At 39.5% G+C, this 25,107-nt stretch overlaps 4 protein-coding genes across 9 annotated transcripts; 3 read left to right on the top strand and 1 right to left on the bottom strand.

Annotated features, from left to right (window-relative positions):
• Nucleotides 1-28: 28 nt before the first annotated feature.
• On the top strand, nt 29-4,368 carry cryzl1 (crystallin, zeta (quinone reductase)-like 1). 4 transcript variants are annotated; one of them, XM_057332334.1, is made up of 14 exons: nt 29-197; nt 348-426; nt 570-647; nt 782-854; nt 924-968; nt 1,046-1,114; nt 1,682-1,815; nt 1,940-2,051; nt 2,708-2,728; nt 3,053-3,151; nt 3,244-3,356; nt 3,458-3,563; nt 3,933-3,978; nt 4,088-4,368. In XM_057332334.1, exons 2-14 carry the CDS (start codon nt 364-366, stop codon nt 4,185-4,187), a joined length of 1,059 nt encoding a protein of 352 aa, XP_057188317.1. In that variant the 5' UTR covers nt 29-197; nt 348-363; the 3' UTR covers nt 4,188-4,368. The 4 variants fall into 4 exon arrangements, with proteins under 4 accessions (XP_057188317.1, XP_057188318.1, XP_057188316.1 ...); XM_057332335.1 differs by having other exon boundaries at nt 29-189; nt 4,088-4,367; XM_057332333.1 differs by having other exon boundaries at nt 29-193; nt 4,088-4,367.
• Nucleotides 4,369-4,527: 159 nt separating this feature from the next.
• setd4 (SET domain containing 4) lies at nt 4,528-7,618 on the bottom strand. Of its 2 annotated transcripts, XM_057332330.1 has the most exons (10): nt 7,348-7,617; nt 7,163-7,258; nt 7,048-7,085; nt 6,845-6,933; nt 6,273-6,702; nt 6,002-6,176; nt 5,342-5,423; nt 5,105-5,185; nt 4,819-4,942; nt 4,528-4,732 (listed from the first exon to the last, which is right to left on the bottom strand). In XM_057332330.1, the coding sequence occupies exons 1-10, from the start codon at nt 7,430-7,432 to the stop codon at nt 4,601-4,603; spliced, it is 1,332 nt and encodes a 443-aa protein (XP_057188313.1). In that variant the 5' UTR covers nt 7,433-7,617; the 3' UTR covers nt 4,528-4,600. The 2 variants fall into 2 exon arrangements, with proteins under 2 accessions (XP_057188313.1, XP_057188314.1); XM_057332331.1 differs by lacking the exon at nt 5,105-5,185 and having other exon boundaries at nt 7,348-7,618.
• Nucleotides 7,619-8,362: 744 nt separating this feature from the next.
• Nucleotides 8,363-10,360, top strand: cbr1 (carbonyl reductase 1). 2 transcript variants are annotated; one of them, XM_057332338.1, is made up of 4 exons: nt 8,363-8,590; nt 8,675-8,963; nt 9,054-9,161; nt 9,242-10,360. In XM_057332338.1, exons 2-4 carry the CDS (start codon nt 8,678-8,680, stop codon nt 9,676-9,678), a joined length of 831 nt encoding a protein of 276 aa, XP_057188321.1. In that variant the 5' UTR covers nt 8,363-8,590; nt 8,675-8,677; the 3' UTR covers nt 9,679-10,360. The 2 variants fall into 2 exon arrangements, with proteins under 2 accessions (XP_057188321.1, XP_057188320.1); XM_057332337.1 differs by having other exon boundaries at nt 8,364-8,590; nt 8,664-8,963.
• Nucleotides 10,361-13,895: 3,535 nt separating this feature from the next.
• LOC130552772 (cystatin-1-like) lies at nt 13,896-17,311 on the top strand. Its single transcript, XM_057331335.1, has 3 exons — nt 13,896-14,465; nt 15,226-15,339; nt 17,151-17,311. The coding sequence occupies exons 1-3, from the start codon at nt 14,223-14,225 to the stop codon at nt 17,226-17,228; spliced, it is 435 nt and encodes a 144-aa protein (XP_057187318.1). The 5' UTR covers nt 13,896-14,222; the 3' UTR covers nt 17,229-17,311.
• Nucleotides 17,312-25,107: the final 7,796 nt, after the last annotated feature.

Raw genomic sequence — 25,107 nt, 5'->3', positions numbered from 1 at the left:
TGTTTCTTTCTTTCTGTGCACGTCACGATGAACAAGTCACGTGGAGGAAATGAACAGAACACTACCGCAGTCGGCTACGTGATGTCAGCGGTTTAAACAATAATTCTGAATGAAAGTAATATAGCATAACATTTAATCCCGTTGCGTTTAAAACGGAAGCACGTGATGCAGTAAAATATTTTTGAAGAAGTGGGTCGGTATGAGTTACATACACTGCTGCATAATGTATATTCATTTTTCGCTTATAAATCGTGGCAAACGTTTCTTTTTTTTTTGAGCACAGCATTTTATTTTTCATATTGCTCATTATAACCTTGTATTACGACTATTGTTTCATCTGATTTCAGAACAGTCAGAATTGCCATGAAGGGACTTTACTGCAAACCAGGAGATCAGGGTGATGTGAAGTTTCTCTTACAAGAGACGGTAAGAGTGAAAAGAACATGATGTTGAATTTCTCTTGCATGCTTGGGCACATCCATCTATGCCCCAAGTGATCTGAAACGAGCATTGATCCGTAGCGCATTTACATGTTTCAATTTATGTGATCTCTTCAATTTATGTTACAGAATGTACCCAATAACATTGGCAACCATGAGGTCAAAGTTCAAGTGAAGAGCTGTGCACTAAGTCCAGTTGATTTTAAGGTAATGCGATTTTTCATTATGTACAAATATGTCTGATATTCTAATGTCTGATATTCTTGAATGCTTCGCGTGTGAACATGTTCACATTAATATGAAGAAAGAAACTTAATAAAAACGATCATCTATTAAATCAGCTATGTGAGGACCTGAAGCTTGGGAAGGAACATATCTCAGTAGGAAGGGAGATTGCTGGTGTTGTTCTTCAAGGTTCGCATGATCTCTTATACATTTAAAATAATTTTCTAGACAAATGACTTGACATCTGTGATTTTTCAGTTGGCCCAAAGGTAACATTTTTCCAGCCAGAAGATGAGGTTGTAGGTAAGTGCTTTATTTGATTCCCTTTTTCTGTTATTTTTTGTGTATGATCAAATAAACATTTGCGTATTGTTTTTTAGGAATACTCCCCTTGGATGCTGAGCTATCTGGCCTGTGTTCTGTCGTGATTATTGATGAATTTAATTTGGGTATAATTCAATTTCTTACATAAGGGCCTATTTATTATTATACTATTTTGGACTTTTCACAAATAGGATACAAAATATGGCATACATTAATAAAAAAATATATTTTCATTGTATTCATTTTTAACATTCTTTGTAGTTCAACAAAAGTTGTAGTTTAATCTCAAATTAAAGGGATAATTCACCCAAAATGAAAATTCTGTCATCATTTACTCACCCATAGGTTGTTCCAGACCTGTATACATTTCTTAATTCTGATGAACACAAAGGAAGAAATTTGCAAGAATGTCAGTAACCAAACAGACCCCCCATTTACTGCCATAGTAGGGAAAATAAATACTATGAGAGTCAACGGGGGATGAGATCTGTTTGGTTACTGACATTCTTCCAAATATATTCCTTTGTGTTCATCAGAATTAAGACATTTATAAAGGTTTGGAACAAACTGAGGATGAGTAAATGATGACAGAATTTTCATTCATTATCCTTTTAAGATATCACTCAGTGTACCATATTGAAGTAAAGTGCCTTTGCCTTTATCTTTTGCATATGGATGGATTTTATTATCAGTTCAGAAGCCATTGAAAGTGAGCTGGTTTGAAGCTGCGGCGGTAATGAAAGACGGTCTCAGGGCCTACACAGCTCTTCACACGCTGGCTCGGATGGCTGCCGGTCAAACTCTGCTAGTGCTAGATGGGGCAAGTGTGAGTATTTCTTCAAACTGTCTAATCGTATTCATTAAGAACTCGGTTGGGTTGTTGATGTTTTGAAAGTTGTTGGTGTTCCATTTTAATTTTTTCATGGACCTCCTACATTGGGTGCATGCAGCCGTTTGGGGTTCTGGCCATTCAGCTCGCTCACTTTCATGGTGTGAAAGTCCTGGCTACAGCGTTGTCTCCCGAAGACCAGAAGATGTTGGAGGAGCTCAGGCCGAGTGTGGGTGAGCGTTCATCTGATTTATTGTTGAGAGGAATGCAGAGTCTGTTCTGGATAAGGGCAAGTCTGGATTTGTACACTGAGGAACCGTGGTCTAAAAGTCTCTGGTAATAGAGACATGTCAGGCTGGAGAGTTAAGCAACACATTTCTCTTGTAATCCCCAAGAGAGGATTCTCTGGCATTTTGTTGCTTGATTTGGCTTAAGCATTGCAATACGTTCATGACTATTTAGCACGGCGGTTGACTCGACTTAAGACACTTAATGTAGAGAAAATGAATGTTTGCCGCAGAGATTTTACACTTTTCATTTTCAAGACGTTGCATTGTCTTAAAGGGATAGTTCACCCAAGAATTTGAATTCTTCCAAAAATTAACATTTTATCACTTTTTCATCATTTCAGACTTGTTGACTTTCTTATGCAGAACACAAAACACTGACATCCAATCAAAATCCATTCAGATTTAAAGGACAATGTTATCCTCCGTTGCCGTGCATTTGAATATAGTTAGTGTTATATTTCCTGGTGTGAATGGGTCTTTTTAACAAGTGTTTTCTGATATACTGTCCCTGAGTGTCTTTAACCTCGTCTTTTAATTCTATCCTGAGTAACTTTGTCATGTTTCTTCCTTTTATCGCTTGCTTCCTGTTATCTCTCAAGGTGTACAGGAGTCACTTTTAGGTGAGCTTTGTCAGAAATCGTTCTGTTACACCGTTTGTGTGGACAAAATTTTTAATTATAATGCGTTCTATTGTCTCTTGTCGCGCCGCATCCGGTGTAGACACGGTGTTAGGGTATATAAAGAAGATTTGTGCTGTCAACATGGCATACAAAAGTTTGTATTTTCAGAGCGTTTGTGATTAGTTAAGTAATATTTAACTGATGGTATTAAACTGCATCTCTAATAAGTATCATGCAAGCAATGCCAAGGCCTATTCATGTATATACAAGTACGTTGTATAAAGGTCTGAAAATGTGTTTAAATGTTTCGCATTGTTTCTTCAGCTCGAGTCATCAAAGTGTGGGACTCCAAGGAGGGCTTGGTGGACTCGTGTCTTGAGGAGACGGGAGGTCTTGGAGTTGACATCATCATTGACTCGGGAGGTTTGTCATTGCTTTAGAAGCTCTTGTGCGAGTTTTGGGATGGGCGGCACTGCTCTTTGCTGTCTGTAATTCTGAAGATTTTTTCTAAACAGTGAGACTTTTTGAGGAGGAACCAGAAACGCAGTGGCATCTACCGCACAAACATGATCTGATTACCCTTCTCGCGGTCGGAGGTCACTGGGTTACCACGGAACAAAATTTACAGGTTAGTGGCTCCATCAAAGTCTGTGTTGGATTTGCAGAGTATATTATTTACGCCTCAATATGATAGTTATTTAAAAATAACAGTCATCTTTTTTTTTAAAGCTGGACCCTCCGGACAGCCACATTCTGTTTATGAAGGCAGTGTCTCTCTCATTCCTCAATGATGAGGTGTGGACTGCTTCTCGTGCCAAGCAGGGCAGATATCTTCGTATCTTTTACATTTAACATGGAATTCAGTGTGTTTTGCTCTGTGTACCAGTCTTGAAGTGTTGTTCTCAAATTAGTTTACTAAACGATTAATACTTTTTTTTTACTCCAGCTAGTTTGGTTCATATTTAAAAATTTGGCTGATTTTACTCGAAAGCTTTTCTCTGGCGTCACTATATATTGCAATGAGGTCAATGGGTTTCTCAATGGGTGTGCATATGGCTGCTTTATGAAAGCTTGCTGTGTTTGGGACCCGAGGGATTTTTACTCGGTGTCTTCCGGCTATTGGAAGGACCTTATTAACAATGTACAAGATGCGTTCCTTCCTGTCTATAACTGGGTTATCTGCCTTGAGTCTGCTCGCTCTCAGATATCTTGAAAGATGTGGTGGAGAAGCTCTCCGTGGGGACCTTTAGGTATGAAAGCAGAATAAAACGGAAAGACTGATTCTGTTTGTATTAGAATGAATGTGAAATCAGCTCGGTCGTATGAATGGTGTGGATTTTGACTGCTGTCTCTGTGCAGGCCGCAGTTGGAGGACCCGGTGCCTTTATATGAAGCAACTGTCTCCATGGAAATGGTTCAGAAAAAGCAAGCCAGGAAAAGAATAGTTGTCAAGCTTTGAAGAACACTCCAAAAAACATTTCCATATTGATGTGCATTAGTCACTATTGATGTTGTTAATCTCATATAAATCTGTTTTTTCTGTTTTAAAACAAGCTGTCATTCAACTTCTTTTGCACTACCAATTTAACAATGTATTGTTCATATATAAAACACATTAAATCCCAGAAATGGAATTCATGCTCATTTCTAATCATACAAAATAAATTACAAAGGTAAAACGTGATTTAAAAAAAAAAAGCTTTCGTAAACATTCAATTTAATTATTAACATCAGCGTGTGTTATTAATAAAATCTGGTAGAGGAACTTGTTTCTAGTATAGATGTGATTTTCTCTTCTCATTCCCAATGGATCACTGGAATGGCACAATCCCTTCTCAGTGTTCACACTGCCCTATACTGTTACCACAGCGACTATTGTCTCTGGAGGTTTTCTAGAAGCACTTGTGTGTGTTCCAAAATCCTTTGCTCCTCTTGTCTCAAGCTCTCCACCACACGTAGTTGCTCAAGGCGAGAATGGTCTGTACACTGTTGGAGATGAGATAGCTGTCCAAATGAAAATACTTGGGTTATATTGAGTTCCATATCTTTAATTAAAGAAATTAGATCAAATAGATTTTTATTAGACTCACCGTCTCTAGTGCTTTGACATTGTGTTCCGTGAGGTTATTGCAAAGCTTCAGGGCAGAGTGAATGCACCACTGTTCTTGAGCCCGGCTCACCGATGCTCCCAAGAGGACATTCTTCCAACAAGCACTGCAAAGATGTCAACATGAAAATTACGTTGCGTAGGCATTTCTTTTTTGATGCAAATCAAGATGCACGACACATATGCATGCAAAAGTATCACAACACCAGCAAGACTTCATGTACTTTGCATTATCAGACTTTGTCTAACTGAAAATGGTCATTTCTCACTATTGCTCAGGTTTCAGAGACAGAAGTCTAAAGGCAGTCATCAGTCTCCAAGAAGGACCATCCATACTAAAGGTCAGGTTGCTGTTAAAGAGAAACAGCACACAGGGTTTTTTTTTTTTTGGAACTTTTTGTTACTGTGTTCTACAAACAACTGAGTATTGCAACATATAAGAAGAACTAAAGTTGGTTGGTAGACACAAAAACTAAAAAAGTTAAATACCTATGTAACTAACTTACTGTAAAAAATCATTTTCCTTTAGGTACAGTAGTTTCTGTGATAGCTGTTTATCCTTTTTATCTAGGCACAATTGTAGAACTTCTGGAAAAAAAAACGGCACAGATTTGTGATGTGACATTTTGAGCAGTAACAGCATATTAACATATCAAATATACACACTATTGTTCAAAAGTTTGGGGTCACTTTACTGAAATGTTTTTTTCCATCATATTTAAAAAAAAACCTTTTGAAGGTATATGCCTAAATGTTTGAAATTAGTTATGTGGAGAAAAATATATAATTGTGACATCAAATTAAATCATTTTATTATGAAACTAACATTTTCTTAATTCAGAAAGTATTCGAAAAGTTATTGGAATGACTTGGACCAAATAAGAAACAAAAAGAAGCCTGAAAAGATGTGAACTACTTTAATACTGATTATTAATAATAAATATTAATAATAATAATACTAATATTAATAAATATTTTTGATTAAATGTTTATGTTATTCCATATTATTCCAGACATTTGGGGGGAAAAATAAACAATGAGTAAACCTACACTTTTAAAGATTGCTATCCATATACATTTCAAGCTGAAATATTAACTTTAGATAAAAAGTTGATTGTCCACATTATTTGTCAACTGGCTTATTTTTCAAATAGCATGCTCCTTACCTAAATTAACATATACTACACTGTGAGGATTGCCAGGAGCAACAAAACCATATTCCAAAAGTAGTTTATGGTTGTCATGAGGGCCGTAGTTGATAAATGCTTGCTGGAACTTTTTACATCCGTGAACACTTTTAATCTCATAGCAGTGAGTTTCTTTGTTAAAGCCGGCTTTAACCTGTAAACAAAGTATATTGTATTTACTCATCATGAGTACCTCGTTGACATTATACTCACGAAGAAATATACAACAGCAAATTCTACATGTTCTTACTTGAACATTCGGACAGTGGTTCAGCAGGTCAAGGTACGGAGCGAGAGCGTAGACATCCTTCTCCCGGGACAGATAGTTACTCTGATCATGTTCCATATACACAGTCCGCGTGTTAACGCTGCACCAGGCCCACCGCAGTGCATCCTGGGTAAACAGCTTCTCTAGTGGCTGGCTGAAAAGTGGCTGAAGGGAACGAAAGAACGTAAGTGAAGACGAATAGAGGTCCTCAAACTGTTCTTTCTGCTCCATGGCTTTTTTCCAGAGGCTCCCAGGCAAGAGGCCAATGATGTCATCGTGGAAGTACACAGGGCATGTGTAAGACTTTGGAAGGACATCGATGTATGGACTCCACTCTGATGCGTCTCCACGATGCCTCTCAGCAACGAGAAAGCAACAAAGAGCCACGAGAGGCGATATCGGAGGCTGATATCTAAAGCGAAGAGAAAGAAATTACAGTTAATACGCACAAAATATGCCATGTTTTATTTGTGACATCATAAGACAACTTAATAAAATCACTGAAAATGTTTTGGAAAAGAAATCTTACTACTTGAGCAAATGTAAGAACGTACCTTTTTACAAATTCCCCCATGTAACTCCTGAGAACTGTGACTGTAGTCAGCAAGCAGTTCTCGGGTAACGAAATTACCATTCCATTAGCCTTCAAAGCAGAAAACAGATTTATTATACATTACAGGAATATCTTGGTTTACAGGTACATTACAGGTATCTTGGTAACTTACACACATTCGTTTGTGTACCTATATGTATTTACCTTGACAGGGTGAGTAGCCATAAGCCCCCTTCCAGTATCTGCAGAAACTTACATAGTTATATCTACATGCACCTTAGATGAAATTGACAGTTAAATATCTACATTAGGCTCTTACCATTGAAATTGACAGGGATGAGGTGCTGAGAAGTGAATCCTCTTTCCTTCAGCCATTTCCTCAAACGAACAAACTGAGCTTCGTGAGAAAGGGTAACTACAAGAGCAAAACGCGAACAACATGTTTATAAGCCTCCTTAATATGATGCACTCTTTTACAGCACACACCGCAGTACAGAAAAGTACCTTTGGAGACGTCCTCGTGCTTTTTCCGACGTCTTTTCCTTGCTCGCCTGCCAGCACGAGACCCGGTTTTATTCATCCTAAACATCCCAAATCGAACTCGAAACTCATATCTAACGTAATGTCAATAAATTGAAGTTAGATAAACACAAAACAAACAGCCACATGGTCAGATACACCAAGCACCGCCTCAATACCAACCACGTGCTTCCCTCTTAGTGACGTCATTGTTTCTAATCCAATCGGGATACGTTCGAAAACACTCATGCTTTTCGGTTTTGACTAGAAGGGATACAGCTACCTACACTGGGCATGCGCACTTCAATACCGCATCATTTTTGTCACGCTGACAACTGTTGATTAATATTTTTTATAATTGTAAGGTTAGGTTTAGGGTAGGTGTAGGCGTTAGCTAATGTAATTTATTGTAATTATATGGCGAGATTTTGCACAATTTCCGGCCGTAGCTGTATCCCTTCTAGCAACAACCATGTTTTTCCGCCCATGAGCGCTTTGGCCCCAGTTGTGGCTAGAAGGGATACAGCGACCACTACTGGGCATGCGCACTTCAATACCGCATAATTTTTGTCACGCTGACAACAGTTCATTTATATTTTTTATTATTGTAAGGTTAGGTTTAGGGTTGGGGTAGGTGTAGGCGTTAGCTAATGTAATTTATTGTAATTTTATGGCGAGATGTTGCATCACTACGGCGGCCGTTGCTGTACCCCTTCTAACCATAACCCAATGGCCCGTCGGTGTCAACAGCGCCGCCATATTGGAGCGGGCAAATTGGCTCTATAAAAACAGAGGTGAACGAAGCAGCTGCGGTTTTACAAGAGAATGAAGCACAATTCAAGGACATCAATTCTGACCATGAAATGAAATAAAGACAGACCGTTATAGTATTCCATCGTAAACCACAAAAAAATGTTGAGAAATGTAAACGTTGTGCGCTTTTTATTCTGAAAAACCGCAGCTCCCCCGTTCACTTGTATGTGTTTGTAGTGCAGCCTTGCCTTTCCCAATATGGCGTCGTCGTTGACATACGATTCAGCGGTCAATGCGGAGTATGTTTATGCACCCACCCTTCTACGTTCGCTGTATGTATGTTCAAGTTGGTGCGTGTGTTCTGTATATCGACCAGCGAATGTTTTATGTAAACGCGCCTTCTGCGCCTGCGCATTACAAGCAGCGTAGAAATACTTGCTGCACACGCTTCGGAGTTCTGTTGAGTGTACGATAGGTATGTTTACGTTTACGAAAATACTTATTATATTATATAGACATAGGATTGGTTTCTTTTCTTTTCATTGCAGACGCATTTTAGGCCATGAGTAACAGCAAAGTAGCCCTGGTAACTGGTGCAAACAAAGGCATCGGGTTCGCTATCGTGCGGGCACTGTGTAAACAATACGCCGGGGACGTATACCTGACAGCCCGGGATGTGGGACGAGGAACCGCCGCGGTGGAGAGTCTGAAGAAAGAGGGTCTGTCACCCATCTTCCATCAGATGGACATCAATGACGCAAAAAGCGTCGGCACCGCACGCGACTTCTTTAAGGAGAAGTACGGGGGCGTGGACGTGCTCATCAACAACGCCGGAATTGCCTTCAAAAGTAGTCAATTGCTTTAGTATATACTTTGTAACATGCTGTCATAGCACCATTACACAAAAGTTATTAAAATAATTCATTTCTTCATGACAGTGGCAGATACAACACCCTTTGAGACCCAGGCAGATGTGACATTAAAGACCAATTTCTTTGCCACAAGAGATATGTGCAATGCCTTCTTGCCCATTATCAAACCTGGAGGTGAGTCATAAGCAACGGTTTTGTTGCAGAACCTGTTGGTGTTGTTCATACCTTTCAAATACTTCCGTACATCTTCACAGGTCGGGTTGTGAATGTCTCCAGCATGATGGGCTCTATGGCTTTGGCCCGCTGTAGTCCAGAACTCCAGGCCCGTTTCCGTAGCGACGACATCACGGAGGAAGAACTGGTCGAGTTGATGGAGCAATTCGTCAGTGACGCTCAGGCAGGGACCCATGCAGAACGAGGCTGGCCCAGCACTGCGTATGGCATCTCCAAAACCGGCCTCACCACCCTGACTAGAATCATGGCCCGAAATCTGAGCAAAGAGAGGCCTGGAGATGAGATCCTGTGCAATGCCTGCTGTCCAGGATGGGTCAAAACTGACATGGCTGGACCAAATGCACCAAAGTCACCAGATGAGGGCGCTGTCACTCCAGTGTACTTGGCACTGCTGCCTGCGGGGGCCAAGGAGCCCCATGGGCAGTATGTGTCGGAGCTGAAAGTTCAGCCCTGGTGAAAAGTTCAGGAGAGGGAGGTGTGTGAAAGTCTAGTTGTGAAACACTTAATCTAAGACCTCAGGTATACTGTGGATTTTCATATTATTGTGACTATAATGTCTGAAAGCTTTACATTTTGATGTTAGTTTTATTAGACAAACATTGAACAAACCAAAAACTACATGAAAAAATAATATTTAGGGGACAGGTTTGTTCAACTTAACAGAACATACTTCTGTGTTTTTGTACTACAAAATTAGTTTCAGCACTTAATGAACTTATTCTTCAATTACTCAATGACTTGTAACATAATCAGATCGTTGAAATGTTGATTGGTTGAAAATGTAAGTGTGCCTTATTAAAGGGACAGTTCACCACAAAACGAAAAAAGTCATCATTTACAATCTCTCATTTCGTTCCAAACCTATATCACTTTCTTCTCTCTAAAACACAAATTTTAAAGAACATTGGCCTCCAAACAACAATGGACCCAATTGTCTTTAATTGTATGGACCGAAACCACTAAGACATTTCTCAAAATATCTTCTGTTGTGTACAACAGAAGAGACATATACAGGTTTTAAATGACAGAAATGATGACAGAATTTGCATATTTTGTTGAACTATGCCTTTAATTCTGGTGATCTCAAAATAATACTGATCTCCAAATAAAAGTAAAATAAAATGTAATTTTCATTCTTACCCAGTTGTATTGTTTCCTCTTGAGACCGTATGATGTTGCTAATGTTTAATAGTTTACTCAGAAACAATAAAGAAAATCAGAATACGATTGACAATACCAACGAAGTACAGTGGCAGTGTGACAGCATCCGACATGGATTTCCAAGAAGCCAAAGAATGGTGTGTAAAGTTACCCGTTCATACCACCGTTTATTACCGACAACAATGTTGCACACTGCATGTGCGAAGCAGCTTTATAAGCATCATTGTTCAATGCTTAGTTTTGTGGGGAAAAATGGGCATTATGGGGTTAATCATATTTTTAAATATAACATTTCATATTTTAACATTGTGATGATTATGAGTAGCAATATTCTGGGTTTGTTCAGGCGGAGAAATACTAAGAGTCTGGTAGAAGAGAATGCTTCCGAGGCAAGAACATTTACATTTTAAGCACCACCTTTTTATTATGGCACTTAATATGAGCTAATGCTAATAAATCAACACTGATTCTCTCATTAGGAGCTTTATATGTTCATTATTTAGTATTTATATATTACTGTTTCAATTCAGTATATTTAATTGCACAACGGCTTACGTTGACATAGTGCTACAGTTTCTAGGTGACTCCGTTTTAATTCACACTCCTCGACAGATGAAAAAAAAATTAGTCTAATAATGCCCTGCATGCTTAAATTGCAAAGCAAGTAAAGTGATTAGATCTATTTAAAGGGTATGTGTGTGATATTTAGGAGGATCTATTGGCAGAAATGCAATATAATATACATAACTATGTCTTTAGAGGTGTATAAAGACCTAAAAACATGATGAAGCGTTGTGTTTTTATTACCTACATCTACATACACCACGGGTCCCCTTAATTCTACATGTTGTTTCTACAGTAGCCCTAAACGGACAAACTGCTCTACAGAGCGCATTTCATAAATGCGTTATCTCCTTCAGCAAAGAAGCGAAAACGTGACAACATCTTAGTCCTGTGAGAGCCGCTGTAATTCGCAACCTCACCAGTAGATGCTGCTAAAATCTCCACATTGCTTCTTTAAAGATGCAATCAGTAAGTTGTTTCAAGTCACCATGAAATCAAAATGTACACTTCTCTTTTTTTTATGTGGTATTGTAGTGTTCATTATGAATGATTTATTTGTGTTGGTCGGTCAAAGTATACTAAAATTCTGTGTTAAAAACTGTGTCCTTAGCTTAATCACAGCGGTAAACTCATAATAATTTTTATTTAGATATTTAGATTTTTATTTAGATTAAAAATTTTAGTTGTCAGGTTTAGGTGTCAGATTTTGCAGAAATTATGATTATGACGTCATTAGACATAAACAGATGTAAAGTAATCTGCAATTTCATGAGGTTCTTACAACCCCATACCAAGAGCTTTGTCTCCGGCACATTGCAGTCGTGCTTTCAAAGAGGAGAGAAAGACTCGATCAGACACACTTGGAAGCAAAGCTGAGAGCGGCATGATGGAAGGATTTGAGTCGCATCAGCGCCCCGCCGCTCCAGAAGAGATGCGTGAAGCAGATGCATCATTCGGGACAGGAGAGGAATACTGCTCGGATGCTGAGGAGATTATTGCATCGCCTCTGACAAATGAGAAGAGAGGAGTGTTGCATGATGAGGAGGAATGGGCCAAGGATGAGCTGGTGGAACTGATGCAGAGGGCAGTGGAAGAAAGAGACGCCTGTCGAGAGGAACTGGAGGTGCTTAGAGAGCACAGCGCCGCCCTGGAGGACGAAAAGAACCAGCTCATTAACAGGGTAAAGAAACAAAAATGAAGTAGGCGGGTAAGTTTACCCACAAATAAAAAAACTGTCATCATCCTGTACAGACCGCTTCATCGGACGCGCGCGTCTGTGTTTGGCTAGTGTCTAATAATATAAACAATTTATATTGAATTAAATTTAATATTAATTTATATTTTATTTAATTGTATAATAATTGTATTAAATAAACGATTTGTTGAATTTTGTTGTATGTTCATTTTATTAAATAAACAATTTGTTGAATGGGTCCTGCAGTTTGGTCGCACTTAAAGAAACCGTATGGGACATCTAGCGGTTGAGCTTGGTATCGCAGTCTAAATTCAAAATATTGGAGGGACAAGTTTTGCCAAGTAACGGTTCTTCTCGTTTCTTTTGCTTGTTATCAGAAACAATCTCCAAGCACTCTATTGTTTGTGAATGTGTATCGGAAGTTAAGGGCAGTCCACGAACGCGCGCATGCGCAGTAACGTTTGTTTATGTTGTCACGTTGAAACCGTCTGTAGGACTCTTTTTTATGTAGAACACAGAGAAGATGAGTCTTTCTGCTTTGAAGAGTGAGTTATCAGAGGTCAGGGAGGAAGCTGCGTCTTGACCTGGGCCGCCTGCTGGTGTCTTTTATTTCTACACTCCATCTGGAAACTGCGGACTACAACAGCAATGTCATCGATCAGATACTCATACAGGTTCTAGAAAATATCACTTAGCTGATTTTGAGAGCATTGTTTTTTGTGTTTTTTATAGTTGATTCCTAATTATGTTTTTCTGTTTTTTGTCATTTTACAGTTTTCCTTAAAACTATAAGCAACTATACTGCCTTTTGGAGCCACTGTATCTATACCTTACTTACAAGGTGCATTACAAAGTACATTAATAAGAAAATAATCTTTTGGCTTTTTCTTTTTATAGGGACAGTTCACCCAAAAATGACAATTCTGTCTTCATTTACTCACCTAAGTTGTTCCAAGTCTGTATCAATTTCTTTGTTTCGATGAACTCGGAGAGAGATATTTGGAAGAATGCTTGTAACCAAACAGATCTTGGACCCCATTAACAATGAAAAATGACAAATTGAAAAATGACAAAGATAGTCAAAAGTGCCCCAGAACTGTTTGCTTTCCTACATTCTTCAAAATATAGAATGTAGAACGAAGAAAATCATAAAGCAATTTTTCCTACAATGGTAGTCAATGGTGGCCAAGAACTGTTTGGTTACAAGCATTCTTCCAATTATCTTTCTCTGTGTTTATCAGAACAAAGAAATGTATACAGATTTGGAACAACGATGATGACAGAATTTTCATTTTTGGGTGAATGGTTCCTTTAACGTATTGTGGCAAATGCATACAGTCCATCTATCCCTCTCTCTTATTTCTGACCTCAACACTCAAAAGTCCATCCTTCAATAAATACACGGTCATGGCACTCAGTGTGCTTGGTAGAACTCGGTGAGAAACTATCGACTTACAATTTTCAAACCTTAAAATGCCTGTTTTCATTTTAACATCACTGGCGTTTTTTCTACTCGAGCTGACACGAGAAGAAAAAGGACTTACGCAAATTCATGCAGAACGGCCAGTATTGAGTACATCTAAACCGAAATCTCTATATCAGCGTGTAGATCACCCTATCCCGACTGACTGTCCCAGTAGATATCAGGGCTTCAAGCGATTTACCTTCAATCTGATGGACATGCCGAATTTCACACAACACCCATCAATGTTATAAATGGATGACTCTTGGGAACGCTACGTGGCCGTCTTATTAACCGGGCTCATTAAATAAGAGCTCGACAATATTACAGTGACCTTGCCAGGGGCGTATCTCTTGGCTAGGTTTGAAATGGCTACGTCTTAGCCGGGCATTGCTTTCATTTAAGTGTTCTGGCCTAAGATGGCACTGTACGTCAAGGGCACATTGTGAACCTTTAACTTGAAAGCAGTTCTTTGATACCGAGCCGATATGTTTGTTGCTGCCCTCAGAAGAAAGGCATGTTTGAAAATCCAAAGGGCAGGCAAATATTTTATCAAGCCTGAATAAGAGATATGCCAACGTGATGTTTGCTGTGCCCGTGTGTATTATTCAGTTCCCGAATGCTCCCATTAAGTGATTTAGAGATCTCATCTAAAACAATGCGTCGTTTCTTGGAGTTCCTCAAAATCGTGTTTCTTCTGGCTGTGGTGGCCATGGCGGCTCCCGCTGGTCAAGGAGAAGATGTTGACCCTGAAGACCCAGAGGTCCAGGCCTGCGCCACGTTTGCTGTCGAGTCTTTTAATCGCTTCTACCATGATCCACATGTGTACCAGATCACCGAAATCAAGAGTGTCAGGAGACTGGTAAGCCGTGTAAACATTCTAGTACAAGTTCATAAAAAAATCTTTATTGCATATTTGCAACACTTTAGTTTTTAGTCAAGAACCATTTTTGAGCTCAAAAAGGTATTCAAATGCAATTCTTAATATTATTAGGTTCTCTAGATCAGTGTCTTGGGTTCTGGGTTCTTTAAAGCCCTGTTACATAAATAAGCTTGTGGAACCAGAAATAGTCTAGTTGTGCACAAAATGTTCTACCGATTACAAAAAAGGCTAAGAAAGAAATGGTTCTTTCAAGAACCTTTGACTTGAAAGGTTCTTTGGAGAACCAAAAATGGTTCCTCTATGACATAAGACCCTATGACACTATAGACAATTCTCAAATTCTTTTGAGGAAATGTTATGCTTCATCTTACAGTTGTTCTGTCATCACTTACTCACCCTGTTCTCATTGTAAACCCGTGTGACTTTCTTTCTTCTGCAAAACACAAAAGAAGACATTTTTTAAAAAGGTTGGTAACCAAAACCGTTGGTCCCCATTGACTTCTATTGTATGGACACAAAACCAATGGAAGTCAATGGGAACCAACAGTGTTCTGTTACCAACATTCTTCAAAATATCTTCTTTTGTGTTTTGCAGAAGAAAGTCACACAGGTTTGAAATGACAAGAGGGAGTGTAAATCACGACAGAATTTTCATTCTGAAGGTGAACTACTCCTTTAAGTATGATCTGTATCATTCTGAAATTCTAGAAAGTTCTCGCTCTCCTTCTCTCTCATGCAGAATGTTGGTGGAGGTCAATATGAAATAGACCTGGAGGTGAAAAAGACACAGAACCTAAAGGAAAATCGCTCCAACCCCAAACCTAAAGACCCAACTAACAGAGAGGGTCCAGAGGTCGGTCCTTTATCTCTTATACATAGAGTCACGTAATGTGTTAATTGACATGTTTTTTACTTCATATATTCGTTTCATCTTTACTCAACTATGAATATTAAATGTTGATTTATTGCACACGCTGAGCCAATTCCAGGTCTCTGAATAGATTTGAATGCAGACACATTAATAGAGTTATTTAAAGATTGTGGCTTATGAAACAGCATTTACTTCTAATGTCTCATTTCATCTCTAGTTGTAACAGGCTTGTAAGAGCTTCCAAACAATGTCAATTAGAGTAGCATTAAAGGCCCAGTGTGTAGTTTTTTGAGGATCTATTGACAGAAATGCCTTATAATATGCATAACTATGTATTCAGAGGTGTATAAATACCTTACATAATGAAGCGTTATGTTTTTATTACCTTAGAATGAGCTATTTCTATCTACATGCACCACGGGTCCCTTTATATGGAAGTCACCATGTTGTTTCTACAGTAGCCCCAAACGGACAAACTTCTCTACAGAGCGCATTTCATAAATACGTTATCTCCTTTAGCAAAGAAGTGAAAACGTGACGACATCTTAGTTCTGTGTCAGCCACCATAGTGCTTCAAAAGGGAAGGGTAGAGTGAGCCATTGGTTGCAATTCGCAACCTCACCACTAGATGCCGCTAAAATGTTTGTAGTTTTGAAAGGGGAACTTGTTTATTTGGAAAGAAGCAGTTTAGGATCAGGAAGGCTTAAGTACATCAAGCTGGTGAGCTACTGTAGTTTAGACCCTGAAATGGCATTATGAGTATCTCAAGGCACTTTTAAAAATGTATGAATGTCATTGAATTAGATATCAAACTCTCTTCTTGGCTCTTGATGTGACGATTTCTAGCCAACTTGTCCCACGGTGATTGTTAGTGGATAAGATACGTTTCCCTCAGGTTTACACAGGTGTAATTCATGACATTATTGGACATATTCCACTAACATTTCACAATCAAAAACTGTCTCAGTCTTCATTTCAAACACTGTAACTTTGGCTTCCTTTGAAAGTGCATTCCTCAAAACTATTTGTACAATGGATCCCCCGAAAGTAAGCCAGTGAACACATCAGTGACATCAGAATGACACCTCCAACTGCCTCAACCATGTTTCATCTCTTTCTCGAAAACATATTCACGAGGTTAAAATCGAATGTAATTTCGTTTAATGAAATTTTGGGCATTCAGGCCACAATTCAATAAGGTTCAATCAAGCACAGCCTTCCAACAGATAGAAGGTAAATTGGTCCCTGAGGATGAACGATTGCATTGAATCCGTGCCAATAGGCAGTTTTGCTTTTGTTTGTTAAAATAGTGACTAAAATATTCACATATCAACAACAGTTGCAGTCCACAGCGACCAGCAGATGTCTGAGAGTTATAGGCATTTTTTTCTTTTTTGGTCTTTTATTGAGAGCATCATTTATTTCTAACCATACAAACACACAGAGTTTATCATCCATTTATTTTGAATGCTTTAACTGAATCAGCTATAATAAATAAAAAAATAAACAATAAAGTTTCAGTGTAAACTATTTGTTTTTATAATAAACACTATAAAGCACTTTGAACTGCATTCATTTGTTTGGAAAAATGCTATATATATACGTATATATATATATATATATATATATATATATATATAAATACAATTTGCTTGCTTTCTACAATAAGTACCCACTCATATTAGTTGGGCAAACCTTATATTATATTATAGCTGTTTTAGTAACTTCCAAGGACTTTTTTTACCAGATTTTTCATTACTGACCCATTTCTGACTACGATTTTTTTTAAACAGGTGATGCAGTGTTACTTCAGTGTTCTGTCAAGTAAATGGAGAAACCAGAGGACATTACTGAGAAGCAGCTGCCATTAATGAATCTTCACTACGGAGCTTCACCGCAATACTTCACGCCTTTGGTTTTAATGCTGAAAAACAATTTTAACAGTTGCATTAGTGTGAAGGTGTAAAACTAATAAAATAACTAATACCAATGAATTTGTGGTCTTTTAATGACTTGGTTTAAAATGTTATCAAGTATGTCGTTTGATATTTACATCTTGTTGAAGAATTTATCAAATGGGAATAAAGGGTCTTAAAATAAATACATTTGTACTTAGTTTAACCCCAAAAAATATTTGTGAGCCTCTGCACTTAAAAAGTCTTGAGCGATGCCATGCATGGATTAATGAATGCTATTTGTAAAACCTAAATGCAACTCCACATAATGTCCACCAGGGGTCACTCAAACTTTAGGAGAAATCAATCACAACCTTCTCCAATACACAGTTTTGCAACTAATTAGGCACACAATTAAATACAAAGAAATGTACACTTACATGGTGACTCTTTAGATATTAGCAACTGAACCACACCAAAAAAGCAACAGGACCACATGGAGCCATTGTGCATTGTTAAATAATTGACCTGTTTTGTACTGAACGGTGAGGATAAATCCCTTTGCAGGGCATCAGTTCTTGATACATACAGTTTAAATAACGCACAAGTGCCTCGTTTGAGAGCAAAATAATGATTGAATGTCTGGTTGCATGGCCACAATGAGGACACAATGGGCAGCATATCTGACAGTTTTCTCCTGCATTCAAATATAGCGTGTAGGGAGAGAGACAGAAATGTGAGCAGATGGGAGAGACATTGACACAGAGAGAAAAGATGAGCAAGAAAGAGAGACGGACTGAAAAAAGGAGAAGGCCTGGGGCTAGTTGTCACACTCCGGTGGTTCATTTCTGAGACAACTTTTGCTTCAATTCTTGGCCACTACTTCCATCATTAATACCCCCCAAAAATACACCGTTTATTTAACACATTGATCTTTTTGTGTGTGACAACATGCCCCGATTGTGACTGTAAGTAGCTTACAGTTACTAAAAAAAGTCCCAGTCTCTCATATCTGATACCATAAGTCAAGATAACCGAAACCCAAAACCTCTGTTGTACAGAAAAGCTGTGCCAGTGAAGTCTGAGATCTCATTCTGCAGGAATCCACCATAATGGATGAAAAATTGTTGATGGTACAAGTTGCTCTTTGAAGCAAGATTTGCCGTTTCTATTAAACGAAGGTCAAGCTGGTCTTTTATCAGCAATAATGACTCATTACATCATCTCTTCTGAAGGATACAATGAGATGGAAAGATAATAACAGATCGTGAGCTTTGAAATATCTAATATCTTGAGGTCACGTTACCTTCTAAAACCTGTTTTGAGGATGGAAAGAGAATAGGTGCAGACAATTGTGTTGAAACAAATAAAAAAACTAAATAATAAAAATAATAATAGTTGTGATTGTATTATTACTGTCATTATTATTAATAATAATAACAATAACATAATAATAAAATGATAATAATAATCAATTATTATTATTATTACTTTTATTATTATTATTATTATCTTGTGTTTCTGTAGCAGAACACTAAAGAAGATGTTTTGAAGAATGTTGGTAACCAGACAACACTGGACCTCATTGACTTCTATTGTACGGACACAAAAGCAGACTTTTCCGTTTTACTAAAGAAATAGTCATATACAAGTTTTGAAGACACGAGGGTAGAGCAATTATTTTCTGCCTTGTATCTCACTGAAGCGGCACAAGTCACCCACTTCAAGGTTCCAGTGATAGGATTGCTCTCAGGAACGCCCGTCATGGCTCTGTGGTGACGTTGTGGACACGGTGACCTAGCACGAAACATCATGTCATCATGCTGAGCAGAGGAACGCTGGCTGATACGTCTGTCCTCCCATGTGTGTTAAATCCCAGAGCTATCCCGTGTCCGTTTCTCCTTCAGCCTGCGGAGTTCGGCTCATGGTGCGTGAGCGATCGTCCCGGCTGCTGTAGGTTTCTGTCCCTTGGACACGGTCCAAATGTGCTGTGGCCTGTAATTCAGTGGAATGTGATTGAATACAATTGTCCTGATTGTCTGAATGAAAGCAAAAGACCGCCTCCTTTTGCTCTAATTTGCTCTAATACAGTACTGTGAATCTGATTTATCCTGTTACACTAAAACTGGAGAAGTAAATAGCGGAGATAAAGATTCACTGGGGAGAAAATTTGGCTGTTATCTTTTTTTTTTTTAATTAGTTCTATTATCTGTTAAAAAGAGGGTTTCTCTAATGTAATGAGATCTATATAACATTTCTAATTACAGTCATATTCCCCACACGGTTGTAACCATGTATTTTTGGGGGATGTCTTTTCTATCATATTCTCTCTCGTTTCTGTTTATAAGTGACCTCTGTGAAGGAGAATTCCAATTGACTTGTTACAAAAGGCCAATAAATCTCAAAGAAACAAGTTTCTGTTGTTTTATTGCCCTTTAGAAAGTGGATGAACCTCTGAGCGATCCACCAATGGTTTTCAATGCCATTTTAATGGAGAAAATACAAGAGAAAGGATCGGTGTTTACTGGCTTTGTAGGAAAGAATCAATATGATCTGTATCCATAACTGTGAGCTGACAAAATTGTCAGTCAGAATCACAAACGTATTTGCATATCATAAACAACATTGATTGGTTTATGTTTACGGCAGCTGAGATTGTTGAATCGTAAACACGGCCGTTACAAACCACGCAGCCAAGTTTTCTTTTAATACCCCCGTCTTTTATGATAATCTACAGTGTATTTTCCCCCTTACAACAGGCTATAAATCTAACACCATTTATTGATACTAGGATTATTATTTTAGGGGTGCTAAAATACACCCACACGGGAGAAGGTTTTCTCACATTTACACTTACGTACAATGTACGAAAACACTTACATTGTGACAATTTTAACACTACATGCAAAGGAAAGAAAATGCAGGATAGAGACCCTCCCCCCGGGCTACGAATAGTTCGGCTCAATCACAGGCAGCTCAATTCTCAATGGAAGCCAGTTCCTGTGACTCCACCCCCTCCACACCAGCAAGCAGCCATCCAAATATTAACTCTTTACACACAACCAACAGGCTGAGTCTGCCTTATTGACCAGGCAACCAACTAGGCATCGGCCGAATACCGGTTCCAAGGTATACCGCGGTTTGAAAAGTCACGGTTTTAAAACCACTAAAAGTTTCTGTTATACCGTTCCAAAGGTACGAGCTGTTTTGTGCAGGAATCCATCAGGTTCTTTATGCGTAATTAGTTGTTTGCTCATCTGCATTTAATTAATTTATGTATATACTGTATGTATGGATGAATGCATGTAAGTTTAATTACTGGAAATGCATTTAAAAGAAGACTAGAAAGGGGTGCCATGCTTTCGAAATGTTGGGGAAGCACTGATTTAAACGGACATACTGTTCATGTTTACTAATGTCCCAAATATTTTCTATAAAATCTATTGTGTTCGATGTTTTTTACTCAGACATTTAAAAGAACACATTTTAAAACTGCAACTGCAGTACCGCCACACCGCGAAACCGTGATAGTTTGGCTTAAGGATACCATACCGTCAAAATCTCATACCGGCCCATGCCTACAACCAACAGACATGCTAGAAAACAATACAAATTATAATGGTTTTGTTAGAAACACATTTATGAATCATCAGCTGTTACCATTAAAACCAGTACAAAATGTGTGTTTTGGGTCTAATCCCAGTACGATTTAATTTTTATGGTGCTCTGATGGTTCCCAGTCGCCGAATCACATCCCACCAACAGAACCCAGCACATTACCAGTAGATACCCACAGAAAGCATTGAAGTTGATATTTTAACCAACACCCATTATAACCATTAAACCCATTAGAATTTCTATGTATAAGTCATCATGAAATCAAAACTGACCATTCATATTTTCCCAGAAATATTGCAGTGTTTATAATGAATTATTTCTTCGTCATTTTTTTAAAGGGGTCGTATGACAGCTAAAACGAATATTATTGTTTGTTTTAGATGTAATGCAATGTGTATACACGATTTAAGGATCAAAAACGCTGTATTTTCCACATACCGTGTATGTTTGTATCTCCTCTTTGCCCCGCCTCTATGAAACGCAGATTTTTTACAAAGCTCATGGCTCTGAAAAGCGAGGTGTGCTATGATTGGTCAGTTAACCAGTGCGTAGTGATTGGTGGAATACTGCAAGCGTGTGATGGAAACGTAACGCCTCTTACCATATTTGGAACATCAGGTTCCAAAGCAATTGTACTGACAGGTACGCCCACCTTACTTGCGTATACATTTGGGAGGTCTTAGTCAAATCATACCACGAACTGACGTAGATTTGTGGGGGTGTGGTTACACGAGGTGTTTCAGTCAGGTCTGGGTGAGCATTCACTTTTAGATAGAATGCATCTTTTGTTCTGACATTTTCATTTTTGCAATTTTACGTGTCTAATACATGCATGGGCAACTTATAACACACATAAGACACAGAAAAACAGGTATACGTGCCATATGACCCCTTTAATTCATGTGCCCTCAACTAATCAAAAACATATGGGATGCTCTGACCAAATTTTTTTCTCAGTCCAGAAGCCAAGCAAACATCACAATAGGGATGAAAACACCATCGCAGCTTCAGTTTTATGCCGACAAACTAGTTTCAAATCAAGTTTGAAGGCATTGTGGCATTATTTGTAATGATCTAGCTTAACAAGAAAGCATTTAAAGTATTTGAATGCCGCAATGTGGATTTGCATATTCAATGCATATTCTATTAGTAAAAGAATGAAATCAAAAGCTGAAAAAATGTATACAAAAATATGCATAAAAGAAAAGAAATTTGCTTCTGAACTTGCTTTTTGTAATGACATCGGCCACCGTTTTTATTTTTTCCATCGATCCGTCATCCGCACACACTGGTTTACTGGAAATCATAAGCAGTAAAAGATGGTCAAGGCTAGATGGGATACAGCTACGGCCAAAAATCTCACGAAATCTTCGGTTTAAGGCGGATTTTTACTTCTGCGTTGGGCCTACGCAGAGACACGTACCCTACGTGGTAGCCTGACGCGCACCTCTCCAAAAACAGCGCGTCAATGCGATGCGGACTGCAAGCGCTGTGATTGGTCTGCTTTAACCCCCTCCCTTCAGGTAAAAAAACTCTGTGATAGCGTCGGGTTAACTCAAACGCATGAATGAATGAATTATATAAATAAATTATGTGTTCTTCTGTATGTAACGACTCAAACTGCAAGTGACTGTTTCCTTGCCGCTATCACTGCTAAATGCTTCAGACAGCTTACACAACGAACCGCTTCTTCTTCAGCTCTTGTCTTGGTTACACAAGCAACCCGCCTGTGGACACTGACGCCTAGTGGCCATTGCCTGTCGCGCGGATAACAACGTACAAGTATAAACAAAAACCTGCGCGTTGCCTACAGCGTAGAGGCTACGGCGTAGGTCCGACACAGAAGTAAAAACCTGCCTTTAGGCTTAAAGGTTTGTGGGTAGGATTAGGATGAAAACAGTGCGTGTCCGGCGAGATATCACAAGATTTTGGCCGTAGCTGTATCCAATCTAGCCACATCCATAAAGATGAATCAGGAGCTCTTATTCATCCCAGTTTTATTGGACGTTATACTAACACTTAATGCTGTAAAGGCATGAAGTTAACTCATGACACTTAAAGGTCCAGTGTATGAAATTTAGCGGCATCTAGCAATGAGGTTTCAAATTCCAACCAACAGCTCACTCCACCCCTCTCCCCTCCCTTTTGAAACACTACGGCAGTTGACACAGAACTAAGATGTCTGTGTTTTGTTGGCAATCGGCGCGTACGTGCATAACGTAAACAACACAAACTTATAGTGAATCAACAGTTATGCAGGGATAATGTTATGATGTGTTGTGTGCTCGTGATTTAGTTCCTCCCCCCTGCACACCCCCAGGAGGTCGTCTGATTTGGGAAATAATCGTACAGCTGTATCTATCTTTTAGAATTGTGATCAAACCAAATACTCTTCGAAGATACGAAGTATGCAATACTACTCTATAGGTACTCGAGATTAAAATGAGATTGGCAGAAACTGCGCATTCAACCGGACTGTAGCGAGGAAGGCGGGACGATAGCCGCGGGGCAGGAAGGCGGGGCCGGTGGCGTGAGTGATTATGAGTATCAGCTGTACCTCTTGCTGAGCCAGGAGGACCGCCTGGAAACGTACATCCTGGTCCTCCCTGAGCTGCAGCAACGCTCTATGTTGTTCCTGATGGAGGACCGCAAGTGAAGAAATCACCTCCGCAAACGGCGAACCGGACGGACCAGACCCCCTGGCCGCGGCACCCCTACTTCCTTCCATCCCGGGTTTCGGCACCAATGTAACAAAGTTCAATGTAGGGAAGGAAGGAGGCGGGAACCGGCGAACATTTAACAAACTTTAATGAAAAATAAACAAACAATCCAAGAATAAAAGACCGGCAGCCACCTCACGGTCGACTGCCGGCCACACAAACATAAATAAAACTTAACATTTCCGGGCCCGGTCCTCTCTCCTCGGCAGTCCCGTCGCTCGTCCTCTTATGCTCCCTAGCTCCCCGTGAGGCATGCGGGACCGGTGCGCGTACAGCTGATACTCATAATCACTCACGCCACCGGCCCTGCCTTCCTGCCCCACGGCTCTCGTCCCGCCTTCCTCGCTACACGGACCTTTAACACGGCAGCCACCATCAAAACTTTCCAAGATTTTTTTCCTAGACCACATGACCAGTCTCCCGTGTACAACATTTTAACCAGAAATGCTGAAATGTATATTTCTTTATGCAAATCACTTTTATACTGAGTAAAAATAGCCAAATTCACATTTTATGCATTGTAAATCTTTAAAAGAAACAATTAGTTTTGAAGCATCTGTGTTTTTGTTGTTGTTGACCTTTTCTTTTAGTAGCTTTGTTGCAGTTTCTGGTTAAACTGGGAAGGCGGCTGCTGGCCTCTTGGTGCCCATCTGCTTACAATTGCATCTGATTGACACATCTGTCTATTTCCCAGCCATTACCCCTCCTTTCCCTGTCTTATTTTCCTTCCCTCAGTATTTCGCGTCCTCCAGCACGTCTTTCTCAGTTTCTGGATTTTACCCTCGTTCAGCGATTTTGGAAACGTTGTCGGAACAAGACGGGAACTTCCAAACGTGATTTGAATGGCCCATAACTCTTCAAACCTCAGTCTGAGGACTTAAGATTTATTGTTTCTTAATCCTCCACCTCCCCCCACCTCGCATCAGCCCCTCCTCGCTTTCTCCCTACTTTCACGGCCCCTGACCCCCCCCCACCCTTTTCCACAGTTTCTCGCCCCGCTGCTATAGAACCCAGATGAGACGACGAACGCTAGCCCCCCCCCCACCGGTTCCCTTCTCACTTTTCTCGTCCCCCTCTCGCGTGTGTGTTTTTTCTCCCTGAGAGCTACACGAGTAACAGAGATGGACAGAGAGAGCAAAAGCGAGAAGGAGCCCCCCAACCGTGTACCAACAGTAGCCGTTACTGTAGATTTTGTTTTAGGCACCAACCTCACTACATTTATAAACATAACATTTTTTTCGCCTTGACTTTTGGTGCAAGACATTACTTTGAATAACAAGTAGCTCGGCAAGCCCAACACTTCAGTGGCTTGAGCTCTTAAATAAAGTTCATCAACTGGTCTGAGAGGGTTTAAAACGCACACCGAAAGGGAAAAAAAGAGATGTTAACACACGAGGAAGGGGGACGGCTGCCTTGTTTGTAGCTTGTCAGCAATTGCCTGAGACAAGCTTCCCCTGCATGTGTGAAAGCTGCTCGGCTTGAATGCCCGGACCGTACCAAGTGCCCCCAAACCGGAG

This window comes from Triplophysa rosa, linkage group LG4 (assembly GCF_024868665.1).
Source record: "Triplophysa rosa linkage group LG4, Trosa_1v2, whole genome shotgun sequence".
Taxonomy (NCBI): Eukaryota; Metazoa; Chordata; class Actinopteri; order Cypriniformes; family Nemacheilidae; genus Triplophysa; species Triplophysa rosa.
The sequence above is the reverse complement of the archived record's forward strand: the minus strand, read 5'-3'. Positions and strand labels throughout refer to the sequence as shown.